Below are 23,846 nucleotides of genomic sequence, written 5' to 3' on the forward strand. Positions count from 1 at the left end.
GTATTAACTGCTTTTAGACCTTTCTAGAGGGATTAAACTCATTTTGTGACAATAGAAAATTATTTTCTAAGGAAGACAGCTGTGAAAAGTATGGTTGAAAGACAACTAGAAGTGGGTTCTAACCCAGGATGATCACTTCCTACTTGAAGGAATCATGTGCAAAGGACACTTCATCTTGGAATCTCAGTTTCTTCACTGATAAAATGAAGATGATAACAACCTGCAAAGTATTCCTTCAAGGACTGTCTGAGATGCATGCAGAATATGTAAAATGTGCTTTGTAAACCATTAAAGATGATATAATAGTGGTGCATATATATATATCAATTTAAATGTTACAAAGCATTATATCTATGTATATAATCTAATTGATAATTCTCAACAACCCTGGGAGAGAAGTTTTTTAATTATTATTATTATTATTATTATGTCCATTTTGCTGTTGAGGAAACAGATAAATGGAAGGTAGTGACTTTCCAGGCTGGATTGAATTTGGGTCTTCCTGACTCTAGACCTGGGGCTCCATTATGCCACCTTGTTGCTGCTTTTCATTATATAATAAAAATCCACAAGTGAGATGGTACAAATGTCCAAATTCAAGATAAAGAATATATTTAAGTTAAACAAAGATTTGTGTTATTCCTCTGAGGCATCTTACTGAATCGTTTTAATGAGAAATTAAATTTGGTTTGAAGAGTAAAACCAAAGAAGTTTCTCTGAATTTTGGACTCACAGAGTGCTGTATTTATTTGAGATTTGGATTATAAGTCTTAGCTATTCATAGTTTGGCTAGCCTAAGTCAGATTTGGGGGTTTTTCTCCCACATCATAGCTAGCAACCTTGGCCCCTTTGCAAATTGACAGATAGGATCTGGCCAAAGATTTGTATTCAGGCTGTCTTGCAGGCATTTTACCTAATTCTTGGCTTTATATGGGGACGTGGAAGAGAGAGTAGTCTTATATTTTCTTTGAAAAGAGAATTGCTTTCTACACACAAATGACAGAGGTCAAACCTTGCAGAGTTCAATACCTGTTTCTAAAAGAGGTACAAAAGAGAAAAATACTGTATTTAATTGCTCTATTCTGTCTGGGGAGCACTTCTTCCTCCCTTCTCACTGTGGTGAATTATTTTATGGCCACTGATAGAAGCCCACAGTCCCACATTTGAATCAGAGAATGGAGGAAGAACAAGATGTATGAATTTAAAATATGATATAAGGTCAGACAATATATTCCTGTATAAAATATATTAATAGTGCAAAGCAACGAGATATAGCAGACAAAAATCTAACTTCAGAGGCAAGAAGACTTGGATTCAAATTCTGCCATGGGAATATAAGTAGCTGTGTGTCCCTTGGCAGACTGCATATCCTTGTTGTACAACAGAAAATTTCCTAAGGTTGTTCCATGGCAGATGAGTTGAGAAAGGAATTTTTACACTGAAAATTCCTCTAACCAACAAAATAATAAATACAGATCAAAAACAAGATTAAAAATATAAATGATATTACTTAAATATACAGCTGGGAATGAGCATAAGTGTTACCTACCTAGAATCTGTACTTCATGGGTAATTCCATAAACATCTATGAGGGCCCAAAGGGGTCCAGAGACTTTAATGCCACAGTGAAATAGTATTGGGTCCTCATCATTGATGCTATAAAAGACTCTCCCATGACGGTCAACCCAGTAAGCCAGAACATTGTCCCTCAGTGCAAATCTCTCTGGCAAAGCTTTGGCCCAGTAACCTGGCCTAGTCACCAGGTCTGGGCAGGCATACTTTGGTATGTCATCAGAGTTCATCTGGGATGGATCATGGATAGTGAAGCCAAAACGTAGTGCCCCACTCCAACCATGGTGTACAGCCACTAGCTTAAGTCGGACTTTCTCATAAAGGTGGATGGGTCGATTGGTGAATGTGACCCCATTGCAGAAACTATTCCTTCGGGTGGCCTTGCGGGAGTGGGAATCCAGGCGTACATTTTTGCCTTTGGCTTGAGGATGGAAACGTGGGGGCTCAGTAATTGTCAGGATAGAGCGTCGATCATGGCTACTGGTGGGCAGTGTGTAGCATGGCCGACTGGATAACAAACGAGCCTGATGACTTGTGTCTGCAAAACATACATAGAAAATCATATTAGTTTAAAAATAAATAAGTAAACAAATCCAGTAAAACAAGTAAATAAAAAAATATAGATTAGCTCCTGGGACTCAATAAGAAGTGTTCTACATAAATATTATTTGAATTACTCTAATCTCCAGAATCTATTTCAGGAATTACAAAGGGTTACTATATTATGGTACATTGGAAAGAATCTGGGTTCCAATTCCAGCTCTGACTTAGCTATATGGTCCTCAACAAGTTACTCAATCTTTTGGAGTCTTGATTTCCTCATCCATAAAATTGGGATAAGAATACTTTCATTATCCACTTCACAGAGTTGCCATAAATAAATGCACTTGCAAAACTGATTAATATAATTAATTGCTCTTTTAACGATCCAGAGAGACAGCATGTTATAGTGGCAAGAATGAGGGTAGGATATAAAAGGAAGGGGAATATACCAAATGCTTGGAAAAAAATCTTAGCTTCTAAAATTATTTTGGGCTAAAAAGGAACCTGGTGAAAAGTACATAACTTGGCCCAGGCATATTTGTGGGGAAAGCTCTCCTTTGAAACTATTCCTTGATGTATGTATCCTCTCCCTCCTGTCCACTAGTTATGTCCCATTCTCCCAGGTATCTTCTTAGTACAACCATGCTGTCATTTTTGACAAGAGAAATAAAATGATAAAGTTGTAACATAAACAACATATATATATATGTATGTATATATATATATATATATATATATGTAGTACTTTTTTCCCAAGAGTCTTGTGCAGAGGCTGTTGTAGCACTAGTAGCTAGAGGGCCAGGCTTGATGTCCAGTCTAAGATACTTACTAGCTATCTTGAGCAAGTCACTTAATCTCAGAACACCTTAATTTCCTGTAACTTAATTTTCCTGTAAAATAAGGAAAATAATTGTACCTAACTCCTAGGGTTGTGAGAATCAAATGAGGTAATAATTATAAAGTCTTTAACATTGCCTGTCTATATTAAGTAAGATCTATACAAATGTTAGTTGCTCTCATGATCATTATTATTATTATCATTTATCCCATTTTACAAATGAGAAAACTAAGCCTCACTGATTAAGTAACTTTCCCAGGGTCCTGCAGCTAGTCAGTTTTGGAGATGGATTTTAAAAATTTATTCCAACCATTTCATGAACCATTCTTGGTGTGGATGTGTAATTGAGTTCCATATCATTGGCCAGTAACATTTTTTGATTGACTGATGCTTGCCAGAATGGAATCTGGAACTTAGTTTGGAAGCTCCTGAAAGGGGCCTTTTGTTTATTGATTGGTTATGTCTGACTCTTTGTAACTACATTTGGAATTTTCTTGGCAAAGTGGAGTGGTTTGTCATTTCGTTCTCCAGTGGATTAAGGCAAACAGAGCTTAAATGATTTGTCCAGGGTCACATAGCTAGCATATGTCTGAGATCAAATTTGAACTCAGGTCTTCCTGGCCCCAGGCGTACCTCTCTAATCACAAAGTTGCCTCTAAACCCTAGTTCCAGCTTTGTGAGGAAATAGCCTCCTTGTGGCTGTTTGTAGTTGGATGAATAAATAGAATAAATTGAACTTCTTGGGACGGAAAGGGAAACACAACAAACCCTATAGTGACTATAGCAGCAGACTAGAGAGACATTTAACATCTGGGGAATTAAGACTACTCAAATCTTACTAATTTATTTAAAAGCTGTGCCTGGATAATTCCTGACTTTAAAGAGTTCACAAAGAAAGGATCATACTAGAGAATGAAGTTTAATAAATTCTTTATGTCAAGGCTATGAGAAAACCCACATTTTGAAAATAACACGAATGCCATGGATTCATTACCCTCTGTTCCACATGTTCCAAATGATTTAAAAGAAATTCCACAGCAGATTCAATGTGACAAAACATGAATTGTTGTCCAGTTGGTTGACAGCAAAGGGAAGTGGAAGGTGAGACTTAGATTTTAAATCTTAGATTTTAGTCTTAGATTTTAGATCCCTTAAAAGTTTGATCCTCTGCTCCCCCACCTACCATTTCTACCACTTCACATTTCAATATTGTTATAAGATACCCCAAACCTTTAATAGACAACAACCCCATGAGGTGGGAACTATTATGATCGTTCTCATTTTATAGATGAGAAAATGGAGGCTCAGACATGTTAAATGATTTGCCCAGGTCACACTAATAAGGGTGACCTCATGGCAGTTTGAATTTAGTTCTTCCTGACTTTTTTGATCTGGTGCTCTATGCATCATATCAGAGCTATCAAAAATACTGCTTGCAGGCAGGCAGCTGGGAACATTATCCAGTTCTGCCCCAACCAGATTAAAATATAATTGGAAATATTTAACAAATAAATAATAATACAATGAAGCATAGAAAATGTTACTAAGTGGTTTTTTTTTTAGTCAACATGCAGTCTGCAGGAATCTTTATGCATGGTTTAGTGGTCCTATTTCTATTTCTGCAGTTAGGTGGTCCAATGGATAAGAATATTGGGTCTAGAGACAGGAAGACCTGAATTCATATTGGACTTTAGACAACTGTGTGAACCTGGGTAAATCTCTTATCTCTGTTTGTCTTCATAACATATCTGTAAAATAGAGATTATAAGTTAGCACCTGGGTTGTTGTGAAGATCAAATGAGATCATAATTGTAAATCAATTAGCATAACGCTTGGGATAATACACCATACATAAATGCTGGCTATGATTACATGAGTCTGACCCCACTACCACAGAACAGTCACTGCTTTGACCCTCTTTGGGTCCTCAGTTTTCTCAGATATTTATTTTGGATTTCTATTGTCCTTCCAACTCTAAATTCCCTGATGTTATGAACTATTATTATGTATTTCCAGAATGCTTTTCTCCTTTCAGCACTAAGAAGATTACTCCTAAAATTCTCTATTTATGAATTTAAAAAGTAGTTTGGCTTGTAAACAGAGTTACAAAGATGCAGGTCAACAGGACTGCTGTGCAGTTTGAATGTAAGCTACAAAACAGATGAAAATCTTAAAAATCTGACCCTCTCCCCAAGCACTGCTTATCTCCCCATTTAGAATCCTTAGCTTCCTTCAGAACTCAACTCTCCTGCCACCTCCAAAGGGAAGCCTTTCAAGATCTCCAGGCCCCTGCCCTCCCAGCAGCATGGTCTGTTTCAGATGAACTAATGTATGGAAAGTGCTTCGCAAACCTTAAGGCTCTCTAAAAATGTGAGCTATTATTATAGGTCAATTACCTTTTGCTCGATTTTGATAGAAGGGGGCAAGGAAGGGAACTATACTGTTTTGAGAGTCAAGGGACTTGGGTTCTAAGTTTGGTTCTGTCATTCATCAGTTACTTGGTTCTGGACAAGTCACATGTTTTCTCTGATCCTCAGTTTTCTCCTCTGTAAAATAAGGGGTTAGGACTAGATTATGATTCTAGAGCAGGAAAGGATTGCAGAAAACATTTAGTTTTCATCTTTTAATAGCAGAGGAACTGAAGAGGATCTAGGAGGATAAGTCACTTGCCTAAGATCATACAAGTAATGAGCATCAGGAATGAAATTAGAACCCACCCCCAAACTCCCCTCCCACCCCCATCCCCAACTCAGGCTCCAGGGTCAGTTTTCTTTCCACTTCATCTCAGCTGTAATTGTGAGCAATTTTATCACACCTATCAAGGGTTTCCCTCTTAAGGGCTAAGATCTGTAGGCTGGTAAATCAGACAGAACCATAAATAAACTGAATTTAGGAGTGGGTGGGAAAGATAGTTGGCTGGTTTCTTTGAGCTTCTTTCACCATCCCCCCCCATGTCAGCCCAGCTCCCCAAATCACCAAATCCTAGGAAAGTATACTGTGACTCCATATTACCTATGAGAAAAAGCACAGTTCTTTATTTATTTATAATGTGGGTCTTTTCTAGAAGGAACACCTGTCGGTAATCATTTTTAATGAAATTTGGCTCAGTGTGAGCCTGAAGAGGCTTTATATTCAAGCAACAAGCAACTCCGTCTGTTAAGCTCAGAGAGATGTTAGCTGTTTTTGTTTTTTTGGTTTTTTTCTCCTTTTCCAAAGGGTTTTGCCAACCTACTAGAATAAATTTGTCTCCTAATCTCTACCATTGTTTTAAGCTCAGTATGCTTCCCTCCCTCCCCACCTCACCCCCACTCCTTTAATCCACAAGACATTTTTCTATCAAATCACACTTCCAGACCCTGGAAGGTTTAAGAGGAGGTGGCAGACTTGGGGCACTAGTAATTATCCCAAGTTCCTCCGGTGTTCTCCTGTTCAGGGTGTTTAGATTTCCATTTTAAAAGTAAAAGTCATAATAAATGAAAGTAAAGAACACAATAGGGCAGTAATCACCAAGAAGGGAATGACATTCTCCTCTGTAATGAAAGGCTGCTGCTTTGTATCTTGATTCTTCAGCACACTAATCAACATGTATCACTGGGCTCCTGGAACACTCAAAGGGTTTAATTTAATACCGAGAGCTTAAGGGAACATGGAAAGTAGACAATTAAAGAATGAGCTAAAATTAAGAGACAATCAGCTTGATTCTCGCCTTGGTGATGGGCAAATTTGCTACCTGAGGGCAGAAGGGCAAGGAGACCCTTTCTCCCCAACAGGCTGTGTCTAAGGCTAGGTACTTCTGCTGGACTAGCCCTGAGTCTATTTTTTTTTACATGTTAATTTTAAAAAATAAGTTGTTTAACCCTTAAGCATTATGGAGCATTTCTGCTAGATTTTCAGAGTTCTCTAGATAAAAACTGCACTGCTGTACTCCTGGAAGGGTGTCTGGGTGAATATGGGCACCCCCAGACCCTATTACAGCATGGTGTTGGCAGCCTCTTTCCACTGTGACAAACTATAAGGATGTCACAACATTTGAGACAGTCTATCATTTATGACAAACCTACTTTATATTACTACTATGCACTCTGATCTTGAATCAACAGGGTCTTTAACATTGGAGAACAACAGAGATGGCCCCACAAAAAAAAGATTCATTTTTTACAAGATTACTTGAATAAAAGGGAAAAAAGGGAAAGAAAGTGAAAAAAATAGCCCATTTCAGTGTATTCAAACAATATCAGTTTTTTCCTCTGGAGGCGGATAGTATGCTTCATCATTAGTCCTTTGGAATTGTCTTGGATCATTGTATTGCTGAGAAAAGATGTCATTCACAGTTTTTCATCAAACAATATTGCTGTTCCTGTGCACAAAATTCTGCTGGTTCTGTTCACTTCACTATATATCAGTTCATGTAAGTCTTGGAAATTTTTTAGGTTTTGAAACATCTGTTTTTCTAGTCATATGTGTCCTTGATAATATCACTTCTTCATATATTATATATATATATATTCTCAACTATATATATATATACATACATATATATATATATATGTATGTATATATATATATATAATGATAGTTTTCAACAACCATTTTTTGGCAAAGTTTTGAGTTCACATTTTTCTTTCTCTTTCCCTTCCTTTCCCCCTTCCCAAGACAAAAAAGCAATCTAATATAGGTTTTACATGTATAATTATGTTAAACTTATATCCATATTAATCATGTTGTGAAAGAAGGATCAAAGATGATATCACTTCTTGCATGCCAGTTGTCCACATTAATAACTCATTGTAAACCTTGCACCTCCCCCTTGACTTCACTGGAGATTTTCTTCTAGAATTATGGTAGTCTATGATTCAGAACCATGAAGCAAAGTTGAACTTAAAAGGGAGTAGCTTAGGATCACTGCAAGTACTCAGGGGTGGTCCAGTTTGCTCTCTATGAAATAACTGCCTCCTCACCCCATCCCTGCAACACTCTTTTGCCCTTTGGTTAGTTCTTACCAGAAGCTCTATTTTGGAAAAGGTAGTATAGTTCTGGACTATATTGGGGGTCCCTTCTCCCATGGGTGAATTCTTCTTGGACTTCCATTTTGGGGAGGGGCCCAGGTCAGCCTCCCCCCCATGACCTCACCAGGTATCTCTTTTCCCCTATCCCTTTTCAACACCCCTTTTATGTGTCTTTCAATGTCTGGCTTAATACTTGTTAATTAACTGACTTTACTCCTATACAATAGCTGGATCTAGGACTGTCCATCTACAGAACTACTCTAAGCTATAAATAGATAATTAGATAGAGAGCTATAGCATGGATGTACATTGTATGTGCTCATACATGTATGTGTATTTATATGCCCTATATGCATACATTAACATACACATATAGAATTTATAATATATTTGTACACATACACACACACGCACACATGTGCATGTGCACCTATATACTGATTGACTAACTCAATGAATTGTCCATTCAAATGCATGTAAGAATCTGGGCAATACCAGTAGAAAAATACTGGGGAATAGTAGAAAAGAATATTGGCTTTGAAGTTAGAAGGTCTACTTTCAAATCATGCCTGGATCATTTCACTTATCTGTGAGACCTTGGGAAAGTCCCTTCATTCCTGTGGAAGCCATTTCCCCAGAATGATGGAGCTATACCAGATCAATGGCTTCTAAAGTTCCTTCTGGCTCTAAAGCTATCATCTTCTGATTCTTCACCAAATGTTTTTCCTAAGCCAACTTCTTTTGGGAGATCATATATCTCATCGAGTCATGCCCATAGGGTTCCAACACAATGTTATCTGCAAGGAAGAACATTTGGAGAACCTAATCATGCAATGGGAATTTTATTTCCATTGGGATGTTATAAAGACATCAGTCAATGGAGCAACAAGCAATTATTAAGTACTTAGTGTGCACCAGGTGCTGTTACAAAGAAAAAATACTGTCCTTTCTCACAAGGAGAGACATTTTAATAAAGGCAATAAGAAGTAAATCATGAGGTACATACGAGAGAGATGCAAAGCAGATGGAAGGAAAACTTTTAGGGGAGGTACTAGCAGCAAGGGAGACCAGAAAAAGTTCCAGAAGAATGGGAGTCTTGAAGGAAGCCAAGAAAAGGCAGAAAGGAAGAGGAAGAAGATTCCAGCATGGGGGGGGAGGGAGAATAGAATTCACAGAAATGGAGAAAAGGGGGGCAGCTAGGTGGTGCAGTAGATAGAACCTAGCTGTGTGGCCTTGGGCAAGCCACTTAACCCCATTGCCTCACAAAAACCTAAAAAAAAGAAAGAAAGAAAGAGAGAAAAGGCATAGAAACAGGAGAAGGAATGTTATGATCTAGGAGCCACAACAGTGTCATAGTCTAGCAGGTAGACCAGTAAGCCAAACTGTTGAGTACACTGTTTCATAGTATTAGGAAATTTTTTTTTCAAAGTATTTTGCTCTTTACAACACTTCTCATATACCCTTATTTGTCTTTTCATGCTACTTCAATCTCAATGATTGGTTCTAAATTGACCACTGGGTGCTCCATACCATTGGCCCTTGTCCACTAATCTCCTTGGATATTTCATTCTTAATTTCTTCAACTAGACATGATGGGTAGAATCAATGAAAAGGAGAAGAATGGGAAAGGAGGAATGAAGTGGAAGACCTTAGAAGTGTACCAGATACAAACCTTGTCTACTTCTTCCTTTGGGCTATTTCTAACTGGTAGCAAAATTGGAGAGTCACCTATAAAAGTCAGGGGAAATCAGAGGAGCAAGTAAGTGAATTTAAAAATTTTTAAAAAACAATATAACCTAAAACAGGACAATTCTTTATTGTAACAAACTAATTATTAAAAGAAGTGACCCAATATTGAAATGAGCTCTGGATTGGAAACCAGAAGCTCTGGCTTCTGAAACTTTGTGTGGCCTTCTTTGCCCTTTCTGGGACTCAATTCTTCAATCTGTAAAATGAAGGGGAGAGAATGTGAGTGTGGCAAAGTGTGGTAGCCTTGGGGTTCAAAAGACTTTAGATCCTGGAATACCTCTGATCCATATTGAATATATGACCTTGAGAAAGTTATCTACCCTCTCAATGCCACCTCAGAAAACTCTCCAAGTCCTAAAATTGGGTAAGTTGCTGATCTGAATTACTATTGGAAGTTTCCATCGCTTTTTTTTAATGTGAGACAATCAGTGTTAAGTGACTTGCCCACAATCTCATAGCTAATAAGTGTCTGAGATCAAATTTGAACTCAGGTCCTCTTGATTCAAGGCTGGTGCTCTATTCATTGTACCACCTACTTGCCCCTAATGGCATTTTCTATCAGGAGTTCTCTCAATCAATGATATAGAATCATAGATTTGGAGCTGAAAGGCATCATGAAGGCAATCTAGTCTTTCTCCATTTTATAGATGAAGATACTTCAGCCCAGAGAAATTGTGACCTGTCCAAGGTCACACAAGTAATAAATATCAAAGGCAAAATCTAAAATAAAACATAGGTCTGAGTTTAAAAAGAAAATGGGTTGAGTTGGATGGCTCTTCTCACTTTTAGATTTCAAAGAAAAGCATTAAGTGAGGAATTAGGCCGAGAGAGAGAGAGAAAGAGAGAGAGAGAGAGAGAGAGAGAGAGAGAATATAAACCCAACACCCTTACTTTTGTTTGTCATCAGAAAGTGACCTGACAAAGAGAAGGAACTGCAATTCTTAGTAGATTTTTTTTAAGAGAAAAGTTTGGTGAACACTGGAACTTTCTAATTGGACAGTGAGAAATACTGCTTTGTTACTATAAGAGGAAGGGTTTAGTGCAAAACCAACTATATGTTAAGATAAAATGTAGCCAAGCAACTAGCTAAGTTTACATATTTGTTTAATCTTGATTATATGATCTTACTTCCTTCAGGGAATGAGGGATAAACACTGTGGTAACTCCTCAGATTTTTTTTCTCTGAGTACTGTGTCTTGACATGAATTATAAAGAAAACCAGAGTGAAAAAGGGTCTTTAAGAAGACATGTTATTACACAAATTTAAGATACTTAAAATAAAAGAACAACAAGAAGAAAAAGAGAACCATCAAGTCAAAGCTACAATGTAAACTGACGTCTGTTTTTAGAACAACCCTGAGCAGGCAAGCCTTACCTCCAAGGGATATAGAAAGAGAAAATGAAGCATGCTTACTATCCAGGGAAGCTTTCAGAATCCATTGACCCAAGAGATGAAGGTCAATGGTTGAAGAATCATTGAACCACAAAATATTAGAGCTGGAAGGGGTTTCAAAACCAGGCTCCTCATTTTACATTTGTCCAATGAGAAGAAAGGATTTTCCTAATGTAATTTTAAAGAATGATCTTGTATGACTTGCTCAAGTTAAAGTCATTGTCTCTCAAACTAGATTCAAGTAATACCTTTCATATGTAAAAATGACTCACTAAATGGAGGTAGGGTAATATAGAAAACTTGTGCCAAAGACCAAACTTGATGTCTTTTTCTTTCTGTGAAAGTCTAGTAACAAGATAGATTTCTGCCAGCTGTTGTTTGCCATGATGCTGCTTGCCAATTTCCAAAGTCTTCCAACTCCTCCTCTTCCTCTTCCAGCCATCTCTTTCATACCAAGACCTCATTTGTGGCCTTTCATCTAAAAATAAGACATTTTTTTTCTATATAGCAGGGAGCGCAGGCCCATGCCACATCAATGAAACCTGTGTAAAATGGTCCTTTTACTTGAAAGAAAAAATAATAACCATGATGATTTGGGCCTAAGGTTAACCAAAGCCTCACATAGCTGGTTACAGGAGTCAGAACAAGAGGGAGAAGATTTTTCCATTATATTCATGTTCCTCTTTCAGAAGCCTATTGGATGACATAGAACATTCAATAAAGGGATGGAGCTCTGGCCAGAAGACATTGGGAGAGACAGAAAAGTTGGGAAAAGAAATCTAACTGGAAAAAAAGAAATCCTATTCCACAGGTTCAGGGAGCTGGGTTGTCCTTCAATGTCATTCATTTAAGCATAATGTTTGCCACCCTGATTCAGATCAATATTCCCCTCAGTCTAGTCCAGACTTGAGTTCTCCCTTTAGAAAGTAAAACAAATAACAGTTTGTAGGAGTTCAAGGTCATCCAGCAAAATGTCCCTGAAAATTATCTTTGCTTCCCTTAACTGTACATTCATGAATTAATCTCCGATCTTCCTGAAGTATACAGTTTCAAACTATGTTACCTCTTAAGGTAACAAATTTCACAAATTTATCCAGTAGGCAGAGAAATATTATTTCCTCAACATAGGCAGTGCTATGATACAACTTACAGTTCCTCTACATGAGTTACTGTGTCAGAAAAAATTTTTTTCATACTCTTGGGTTAACCTTCTGATGATAAGAATCTCTATCCTTAGGCAAGGCTGGTCCATGAAAGACAGGACAACATTCACTCATGCTGGCGGTTACTTTCCAGCCTGGTTGGATTTGCCAAATCTTGAGCTTTCCTGGCGTAACTTTTCAGAAACCAGGGTTATCTCTATCCCCTTAATGACATAATTTTGTGATGGAAAGGGATTGAAGTCACAGACCTGGAATTTCAATCCTGGATCTTCTCTACTTCCTATCGGTGGGACCCTGGAAAAGTCTCTTAATCAATTGATCCTTGAGTCCTCACCCACAAAGCAAGGAGATCAGTTTAGCTAATCTCTAACACCTCTTCAAAATTCTAAAACTGTAATCCTAAAATTTCCATTTTTTTTTAGTCTAAAATATATTCTTTCCCAGCATCAACGGTTTCTGCTAATTTTAGTATCCTAAGATCTGTTAACACTCACAGAACAAACAAGCTTAGGTTGACCTATCATACCCTTCATAGTTCTACAGAATTTGATCCTATCTTTGTTCAGCTTTTATCCTTCCAGGCAGAGAAAAACTATTTTTTAAAAATCTATCCAAATTCTCTTGATCAATTCAATTGTTCCTCTCTGGGCCTTTTCTAGTTCTGTTATATTCTATTCAGGAAGAATGCTGTTCATCACTCATCAGTAGGGCATATGCTTTGAGTCGGCTCTACAATGATTCATCTATTCTCTCTCACCAGCAGTTAGCAGCAGCAAACATTTTTAAGTTGTCTGCTTGGGGTAAGGAAGGCAGTTTTTAGTTTCAGGGAACTTTTTCCTTTGCTTTTATTTACCAAGACCCTCATAAGTTTGGATGAAACACTTCTTTCCTCAATGATGTTCACAATATAAGTTCTTCAAATTAAAACCTACTTTCCAAAGGAAGGAGAGAAATGCATTTTCCTGTTAATATTTTTTGGAAATTTTCATCATTTCCAAGTTGTAACTTTCATCTTTTAAAAAGAAGGACTTTTGTGGGATAGGGAGTTTAGTTTAGTTTAGTTAAAAGAAGACTGGGAGAAAATGCTTTAGACCTAGTCTTTATCTTTGTCACTTATCTGATATGTGATCTTGGGTAAGACACAAATATTTAAGCTTCAGTGTCCTCTGAAGCTGACAGGATCTGAATAGATTTGGGCATACAAGTTTTTCAGTAGTGTTCCATGCTGAAAAATTCATGGGTGCACGTTCCATGATATTTTCAAAAAATAATTGCAATGACTAATTCCTCCAAGATGGCTAGCATGACACTTAGTGGCAGTCATTACATGGCAGTGGGTGGGCAGAAAGTTAAAAGCTGGGGACCGAACAACTTAGTCTTGTGTAGACTATCTACTTAGGTAAAGCATTTTTGCAAAAAAATTTCAAGTGGGTTGAACCCCTAATAACATGTGGATTGTATTAGGTTCAGGAACTGCATACTTAATACCACTTTACACCTTCTCACTTTATTCCTGGACTCTGCCCTTTAATCCCCAATGTGTAGGTTTTTAATCTTATCTTGCCCTGGTTTAGGTCTCTGTATCAGATCTCAGTTGTCTCCTCACCATGCTTTCTTTATTGTCTTCCCCCAAAGAAAAGTAAGCTTCTTGAGAGAAAGGGACTTTCTTTTATGCTTGCATTTGAATTTCTAGCATGCAGCACAGGACTGTTCTGTCTCTGTCTCTTTCTCTCAAGGTCCTTTGCAAGCTCAGACATTCTATGATTAACAGAACATAAGAATTTCAGAGTCAAAAGGGAACTCAGTACCCATCCAGGTCAACCCACATCTGAGAAAGAAACCTTTCTACATCCCCGCCAAGTTGTCATTAATCCTTTGTCTGAAAAACTCCAAGGAGGCAGCACCTTCTACTTCCCCAGGTAGTTCATCCCATTTTTGCATAGTTCTAATCATTAGGCAGTTAAGCCTTACATTAAGTTTAAATTTGTCTCTGTAATTTTCACCCATTACTTCTGGTTCTGTTCTCTGGGGTCACATAGACTAAGTTTAATATGTCTTCTATTTGACATTCTTTCAAACACTTAAGGACTGTGATCACATCACCGCCCTTCCCCTTTATCCCCCCCCCCCCCAAAAAAAAATTCCTGAGTTACAGCTGTTTCCATACCACAGATATGAGGAGAAAAACATTCCAAAACCCTTATCAAGTCTCCTTTTGAAGGCCTTGTAACATTGGAGAAAAAAGACTTAAAATAGAACTATCTTTTTCCCTTTTGGTGATCAGTGACAGAAGCCCTTTTTTCTGGGCTTCAGTACTGCAGACTAATGTTATTACACCCTCTCATAAGCTTCCTCCTCATTGCAAAATCCATTCCATCCTTCCTTCCTCCTAATTAGAACTCAGACTGATAGAATCCACAGCAAAAGATATAGCAGCCACAGTTTTTCTGGCACCAAAGAAGATGACTTCCAAAGTGTTGGCATTCGGCAGATGGTGCCCTTTTCTGAATTACTCAGCTCATCTCTACCTCAAGTGGAGGCTGCAGAGGGGATGGGAAATACAAACCAAGAGGAATAACTTTGCCTAGATCAATAAGGACAGGAGAAATAGGTGTAAATACTGCCTAGACAAGAGTCTTCACTTAAAGAAAAGGCATTGTTCTGCTGGAGATTTATAAATTCTTTGTTAAGTAAAATAAGAGAAGGACCCTTCTGAAAAATCATCTGAGTCCCAGAATTGAAACTTTAACTATTGACTGACTGCAGAATTAGAGGATCTGGACTTAAATCTTGCTTCTAACCCCACTACCTATATGACCACAGATATAGTTCTGAACTTCCATAGGACTCATTCCTCCCTCCCCTTTCCCCAATAAATTAAGGACTTTGGACTAGTTGGTCTCTGGGGTCCTTTATGGCTCCAGATCCACAGCTTCTGTTCCAGCAAAAGGAGCATAGGGGTTATTTTGACATGGTGTGAGGAAACTTAACAAAAACTGAATTGAACAAGTCATTAAAGATGCATATGACCAGGATAAAGTGGGCCATTTGGGTAGCAAGGATGAGAAGTTAACAGATGGACAACTTGAGTATTGTCCTAATAGCCATGAAATATCAAAAAGACCACAAGAAGCCCTTTTGATTGGGTGAATTCTCTCTGGAGGATTCAAAGAGAGATATGAACAAAAATCATAGGTAGCACACCTGGGAGTAATTCAGTCCCTTCAACATATGCATACCAGTCACCTACTAACTGTGTTAGGCATTGGGAAGATAAAATTCAATAGTTCCTATCCACAAGAAGCTTATATTCCTATCCATAGTAAGTATATTTATACAGATAAGTGTGTCCTAAAGTGATTCACTTAACTTTCCAGGGTTTTCATTTCCTTGACTTGTCAAATGAGAAAGTTAGAGTAGATGGCCTTTGAGGTCCCTTATAGCTTTAGATCTATGCTGCTTTGATAAATGAATACAATATAGATATACAAGGAAAGACAAAATAGTTTCAGGGAGAAAGTGTTAACATTGAAGGGGCAGGGTATGAAGGGTGGTGTTTCAGAAAAGGCAGCATTTGATCTGTCTTAAAGGGTACAAAGGATTGTAAAAGGCAAAATATGGAAAGATTTGCAAGAAATAATGAAAAGTAAAATGTGCAGAACCAAAAGAATGTTGTACACAAGTAGCAGCAATATTGTTTTAAGAACAACTTTGAGTGAATAAGTTATTTTGACTATTATAAATATCCAAATTAACTAGATGAAGGACATATAAAGACTATAAGCATTGAGAAAAATAACTGATAAATATCAATATGCTTAAAATAATTTTACACATTTATATTCCTATTTGTGTCTAATGGCAGTCACCTCTAGAGTGGGGGGATAAGGAAGGAAAAAAGAGGGGAAAAATACAAAAATTTTAAACATTACAAAAGATAATTTTGTTGTATATTTGAAAGACATTAGAAAGTTATATATAGTAGATTTTCAGTTTCATGTGTGATAATCTTTCTTATTGTTTTATATTATAAAATGCATGTTTTATTTCATAAATTAAAAATAAAATAAAAGTTAAGGTAAAGAGAGAGAACAATACAGGTAAGGTGGGGTTTTCTTGCAAAGCACACTTGTATAAAAGCCAAAGGGTGAGTTTTTTTGGAACCTAAAATTGCATGATGGGGAGCACTATATAATCTATATGGAAAGAGAGCTTAGATCAGTTTAAATATCTACTGAAAGTTAATCTTCACTAGAAAATGGAGATAATTTCTTCCACTGGTATAATTTCTAGCTAAGCCATTTTCATCTGACTTCACAAACTTCTCCATCTAAATATAAGAAAGGAATTCAACTCTTTTCGACAACTTTGAGACTCTGTAGTATGTGCAACATTTTCTGACATTGGTCTTACAATACTGCTAAGAGGTTACTGCAAACCTCCCTTTAGTATGAAGAAAATACTCACTTTCCAAGGTCTAAATGATAGCCCCTTTATTCCAGCAGTAATGGATCTCACAAAATTCAAAGCCAACGACGTAGTTTGAATGGACACACCCTTGAAGTCAGTTGAGGCTTAACTGTATCAAAGACAGTGTACAAAGATTCTCTCCTCATTCTGTAATTGAACCTTGAGAACAAAGTTCCTGGAAAACTAATGTCAGAGATCCACACTTTAGAGAGGTCATGGCACACCAAGGGCTTGAAAAACTCCTTTCCATATTACCATGGAGGTGGGAGGACAAACAAGAAACAGGACAAAAAAGTAATTGAAGGAAATCAAACTGAGCCCTATAATTTGGAATTGCATTGACCCATCTATAATCATGGCTTCCTTCCTTTAGGCCCCAGCGTTTTTCTGTGGCTCCTTTTAGAACTTTGTTGCCTGTGATTATAGCTACTTCTTTGCTCATTTAAATAAATCTTTTTTAAAAGTAAGAGTAAAACCAAGAAAAATGGTCCTTTTCTCAGCTTTGCCATTGTGCATAGGCAGGTTTTTTGAATTTAAGTTCTGTATTTATTCAAAGCTATCACTGGCAATTGCAACCAGAACATTTGCCTCAGAATTCAAAGATCATTGAATCATAAATTTGGAGATAGAGGGAATCTGAGAGGTCATTTAATTCAATTTCTTTATTTTACACTTTCAAAGCCCCTAAGAGGATAAGACTTTTCCAAAGTCATATAGAAAGTGATTAAGGAATGATTTGAACCCTGACACCAAATTCAACATTCTTTTCACTGTACCTACCTTCTCTCATGACTTTATTAATACAGGAATTCCTTCCACTAGGACATCCAGGGGGAAAAACAGAGAGAGCACCAGACCCTGGCTTCAGGAAGACTCAAGTTCAAATCTAGCTCAAGATTCTTACTAGCTGTGTGATCTTGGATAAGTTACTTAACTCTATTTGTCTCATTTCCTCTTCTATAAAATGATCTTAAGAAGGAAATGGCAAACCGCTCTAGTATCTTTGCCAAGAAAACATCAACGGAAATTCCTCAACAACAACAAATTGGTTGGATGAAGATATCCATTCTCTCCCCCCAAGTGGGTTGGTACTTTTCCTGCAATTTATAATCTTAGAGAGTGCTTAGAAGTAGTGGTTGAATTCAAGAATCCCTGGCTCCAAGGCCAGCTCCCAATCTATGACAGCATATGGCCTCACTTAAGATAGTCCACATTTAAGGTCTTTGACTTTTCTATATCTGTTGATTTACCTAAGGACACTATTTCTCTCTGTAGCATCTCTGACCTTGCTTTCAGTTCCACACCCATTCTTCCACCCTCATTCCTCATGTTGCAACCAATGAGTAGGAAAGGCCTGAATGTGAAAAACAGGAGGACAAAAAGAAGGTGAGAAAGAGGAGGAGGAGAGAGTAACCAAACATTGATGTCCAGTAAAGTAATAGATATAGTAGCTGAGATGAGATGTTCAAGGATGAGAAGTAGGAGTGGTGAGCCCAAGAGAACTATACTTGGGCTGGTCCCTGATACAGTTAACATAGCTCTACTGGCAATGAAAAGTCAGGATATTATATGGCTTATCCAATAATTCAACCATTCTAAGAAGAAATTAGCAAGATCAAAGATATCAAGTCAATAGAAGCAATATTCTGGGTATGAGTTCTCTCAACAGACTGAACACTGATTCTATGGAGGCTTTGAACAGAATAGCTCTGAGAACACTTGCAAACTCCTAGGGGAACAACTGACTGAGAGGTGTAAGTATATGAACTGTGTCCCTAGGACTCCTGCTTTAGAACCATGCTTATAGATTGGTTATAGCCTGCCTCAGTCTGGGAGGAGCTAAGAATGAGCTAGAATGAATTCTAGTTCACCTGATGCAGCAGAAGAAGAGATCCTTCACCTAGGATTCCTCTACATTTACAAAGAATTTCAATAGTTTTCTGGCAAAAATAGAAAAAGGTTTGAATTTTGATTTAGAGGCCATGAGTTTGAAGCTAGACTCTGCCATTTGTGTAACCTTAGCCAAATCACTTAATCTATCTTCATCTCTAATATATAAAGATTGAATTAAGATGACCCTTATGGAAACTTTCAAATCTAAATTTATGTTTTCATGAAAGAAAAAATGATTATGAAAAATATATACAAATAGAAAATAATAGAGGCAAGTCAGATCCAAGTTTTTACTTGTTTCATTTTTATTTACACAAAGCTACTCTTACAGTGAACTTTTGTGAAGGTTTTTGTGAACGAAACACCTATAAATATAGATATGAATGACTGATTTTAGTCAACCAACATTAAGCTCCCAAAACTACATTTCCTGGAAGTTTAAAATGAGCTTGGAGGTGGCTGTGACTAGATAGTGACAAATGTGACAAGGAAAGATATGAGGTCATAAGCTAACCGGTTTAATACTGAACTTCCTTCTTTTTGCCAATTTGTGAGTCAGCTATTACTGCTTGCTATTCTTCTGCTACAGAAGAGAAGAAGGGTATTTCTTTTCTGTACCTGAAATCCATTAAAGGCTCAAAACACTTCTATAAATAAAGTCCTTGCATTCTGAACTTGGTGATGACTGGATGACCAAAAGTTGATTGCATTCCCACTACATACAAAGCACAAGGCTAGGTGAAAGATGTCCTACCCACATAGAGTTTAAACTCTAGTACAAATACACAAATGTATGGCTCAAAGGCAGAATGAAGTAAATGCCTCAAGGAAGGTATAAAGAAAATGCTTTAGAAAGTCTGAAGAATGGAATAATGATCTCCAAATAGGGAACAGGGAGAGAGAGCAAGGGTAAAAATAGGGAAGGCATGATGGAAGGGATAATATTTGAACTGGGTCTTAAAAGCTGGGTGGCATTTTGATAGTAATGAGGTGATGATGCCGTTTGGTTTTTTGTTCTCAAAGGAGACCCTGATATCGGGAAGGTGATGCCATGTCAAGCAAATGGACTGGATTACTAACCTCACTTTCTCCTCCAGAGTTATCTGAGTATAGTGGCCAGATATGGAGGAAATATGGTGGCAATCAGGGTTAAGTGACTTTCCCAAGGTCACATTGTTAGTGTCAAGTGTCTGAGATAGGATTTGAACTCAGGTTCTCCTGACTCCAGGGTCGGTGCTCTAACCACTGGACCACCTAGTTTTGGATGACTCATCACTACCAATTCCACTTAGAGATTTTCTTTCTATCACCAGCACCCAATAATCTCCATTAAGCACCATAAAAAAGTTTGATTCCTCAACAAGCAAAGTCTTTTTCTACTCTAAATTCCTACATACTTAGTTACCCTCTCTTCAAGTCTCCATTTTGTTGTTGAGATTAGCTGAAAAAATAGGATCATTTCATATGGTTTTAACTTTCCCTTTGAGTAAAGTTGGATCCAAACTTTAAGCCTTTAGAAAATTAAGATTGGATTTCACAAAGTGTCATATTAAAGTTTCCACATAGTATTCTATGTTAAGTAATATAATAAAGTATAATCATTAATTATATTAATTAAAGTATTATATCAGTAATGGAGGGAGGTGAATGTTGAGAGAACCAACAATAACTAGGAAGTACAATTCCCAGCTTCAGCAAACCTTATATGAAAATTTTAATGTATGAAATCAACAAAATTAAAGGGTGATTATTTCTATTAAATACTAATTCACCTCTAGATTGTTTTATATTCCAAGTACATTTAAAATATAGTTTGATTCATAATAGTTCATGTACCTTCAACTTTTCAACAATCTATTTACTTTTCAAGAATAGGTATATTTCTGTGCATGGGGAGCAGGGAAAGGGATTTTTTTTTTACCTATGGTATCACTTTGAATGACCTTTCAATATCGAATATTGGGAGAACACATACAATCACAGATTCAGAGTTGAAAGAAATTTTAGAGGAAAAACAGATAATTGTAATTTGTCAATTACAAAGAACACTGATTAGTGAATCCTAAAATGAATATTTTCATGCCTGCCAAGCTAATCTTCCTATTGTGCAACTGATCCCCTTACCCTATTATTCAAAAACCTTCTGGGGTTCCAAATGCCTGCAGGGGCAAACCCAAATTCCTTACTTAGCCTGTCATTCAAACCACTCCCTTTCTACCTCTCCAACTTTACTTTCTTTTTTTTAAAAAAGTTTTTATTGGGTGGCTAGGTGACACAGTGGATAAAGCACCGGCCTTGGAGTCAGGAGTACCTGGGTTCAAATCCAATCTCAGACACTTAATAATTACCTAGCTGTGTGGCCTTGGGCAAGCCACTTAACTGCATTTGCCTTGCAAAAAACCTAAAAAAATGTTTTTATTGATATTTTCTATTTCTTCTATCACCATGTTTATTTTATATATCTATCCCTCCCCTCAACCTTTCCCTGAGAGTCATTAAAAAATGTCAGTACAACTGATTGATATATTGAAAAAGTCTGAAAATATGTGTGATATATAATACTTATGGACTTCCCACCTCCACAGTGCCTTCCCATCCCTCCTCATTTGAGTTCCATTTCATCTTTATAATTTTGTTACATTTACTTTAATTTGAGGATCATTTTTTCCATTTATATTGTTTGGAGTCACTGTGTACATTTTCTCTGCTTACTTCATTCTGCATCAGTTCATGTAGATTTTCCCATAATTCTCTGTATTCATCACACATATCATTTCTTATAACACAATATTATTCCTTTACATCCATATGCCAAATTTTTTTTAGTCATTCCTCAGTCATAAGCATTTACTTTGTTTCCAATTATCATTTATCACAAAAAAGTGCTGCTGCAAATTTTTGGAGTCTATGGAGTCTTTTTTTCACATTGATGGTTTCCTAGCATTATTAGTCCAGCAAATGGAGTCAGTCTCTGATCAAAAGTCTGGATATTTTGGTCGCTTTATTAGCATAACTTTACCTTTCACTTTCAAATGCTAATCCTACTTTTAAATCTATCTATAGTGCCCTTTATTATCTCTGAACATGTCCTATATGGTTTCCCCCTCCACACCTTTGATCATGACAATCCTACTGTCAGAAATTCCGGCTCCCTTTCCTTTTTTTGAATCCTATTTTAATCCACCTCAAAGCAAAATTCTTTAAAGTCATCCTGGGTCACTTTGGCCCATAGGGATCTATACCTTCTCCAGACTTCTCTAGCATTATTATCTATAACACTCATCTATTACTTAACATAAACTACCTATTCCAAAGCATAGCTTTGCCAGGGAGAATATTTTGGGAATTCCTGTTTAGGTCCAGACTGGACTCAGATGACCTCTGAAGTTGCTTTCTACTCTGAGATGCTGGGATTCTATGACAGTATCATCAGTTGTCTGGTCACACAAATATGTATTGGTCCTTCATCCTTACTATAAGCACTCTGAGGGCAGGAGTCATGTTTCTTTTGGTTCTCTCCTGCACATGTACCGTGGGATTTCCACCCAGAGAAAACATTCCTTCTTTACATGCATCTCTAACCCTGCTCCCTGGGGCATTTTTGGTTTATGCCATTAATGAACTTCATGGCCTTGCCTGGATAAATCTCTTCCTTCTTTGATCCCTGTAAAATGTGAAGGCTGCATTAGATAATCTCTCTCTAAAACCTTCCAGTTCTAGATACCAACCCATATTCATCTGAGTCATTTGGTGGGGTTCAATTGCTGGGCAGAGATTTATATTCAGTTCCAATAACCTTACAACTATCAATTTCATGCCCATTTTAGTGTCTGATCACAGTTATTGCCATGTTTTATGACCCAGATAAGCCCTAAGTACCCCAAGGAACAACTGCCCAAAGCAAGAGATGATCTCCTAGGGAACAGAAATCTTGCCCACTTGAGAAGGAAGAAACACAAAAATAGAATGAGGCACATTTTGTATATCTATTCTACACAGTTCTTAAATTAATTATTATTGGGAATAAAGGCATGAAAACAAGTAGTCTGGTTGATATAATTGCTATATAAACACTATGTGATGTTGTTGATATAAACAAAATACATTTTTAATAGCTTAAAGGCATTGCCTCATGTGCCAGCAATGCATAAGGACTTTTCTCTTTATAAAGAAGAGGCTGGAGAATTATGCTACATAAAAAAATGGCTTACTTATTAAGAAGTCCCACCTGCTTACCAAAGGATAAAGCAGGTTTAAAAGTTCAACCTACCCTGAGGATAACCTTTTAGCAAAGTAGCAAAGTGGAACACTGAGACAAAAGCAAAGCAAAGAGACAGGGGAATATGTATGGCCCGAGATAAAGACTGAAGTCCCTGAGAACCACACTAAGGAACTCAAGTGATGAATGGGAATAAGGAATCTTAATAAGTCTTACAATGGACCTAAGTTTCTGTCCTCTCTAAGATGCACAAATAATGGATTTATGGAATACCAATGACTTAAACTAAATTAATTCCTTGGAGAAATAATCTCACCCTACTAGTCATAGGAATGTCAACTTACAACTGGAAAGGGACCTTCACGATTCATCTAATCCAATACCTCCATTTTGTAGACTGGGTTGCAGAAAGATAGAGCAACTTGCCCACAGTCAGATTTGAACCCATGTTCTCTGACTCTGAGTCTAGTACCATAGTTCTTAGTAGCTTCTTTTGTTAAAACTGTTCCCAGTTACAAAAACCAATATTGTCAACATCAACATTCCTTTCAGGACTAGTCTATACCTGAGAATCTTAAAGAATCATGAACTCAGAAGGATCAAAATGGCAGGTGACTATTTTGGAGAGAGATGGATGGAATAAATGGAGAGATACATGGAATAAATAGGCAGCTTTGTCATATTTTTTTTTTTTACCAAAAATGCCCTGTAGACCTCCCACCTCCACAAGGGGGTAGGGTGACAGTGCCTTCCCATTCCTCTTCACTTGATATTTATAAGTTTGTTACATTTACTTTGATTTGGGGGATCATTCCCCAAAGAGCAATGGTATGTCATTCTATGACAAGAAAATGAGGCAGGATTGTCCTTTACCCTTGCCTTCTCTTCATATCTTTCCCTAAAACTTGATACCCTGTTCCCTGCCCAGAGATCTCATTAAGCAGGTGGCTTGAATATATTAGCTAGGCAAGAGTGACCTGGATGTTTACCACAGGGAGGA

The 23,846-nt window shown here is 37.2% G+C and overlaps 1 protein-coding gene across 2 annotated transcripts in view; it reads right to left on the minus strand.

The window, feature by feature from the left end:
* NEURL1B (neuralized E3 ubiquitin protein ligase 1B) overlaps positions 1-23,846 on the minus strand; it is a 73,334-nt gene that overhangs the window by 33,939 nt on the left and 15,549 nt on the right. Inside the window, exons 1-2 of one of the 2 annotated variants that reach the window (XM_074212407.1) lie at positions 5,350-5,657; positions 1,550-2,110 (exon numbers count right to left, since the gene is read on the minus strand). In XM_074212407.1, the coding sequence (XP_074068508.1) occupies positions 1,550-2,110; positions 5,350-5,440 (652 nt within the window). In that variant the 5' untranslated portion in view covers positions 5,441-5,657. Of the gene's footprint in view, positions 1-1,549; positions 2,111-5,349; positions 5,658-23,846 lie in introns of those variants that run through there. The other variant, XM_074212408.1, reaches the window with a different exon arrangement.

Source organism: Macrotis lagotis, chromosome 1 (genome assembly GCF_037893015.1).
Source record: "Macrotis lagotis isolate mMagLag1 chromosome 1, bilby.v1.9.chrom.fasta, whole genome shotgun sequence".
NCBI classification, from domain to species: domain Eukaryota; kingdom Metazoa; phylum Chordata; class Mammalia; order Peramelemorphia; family Peramelidae; genus Macrotis; species Macrotis lagotis.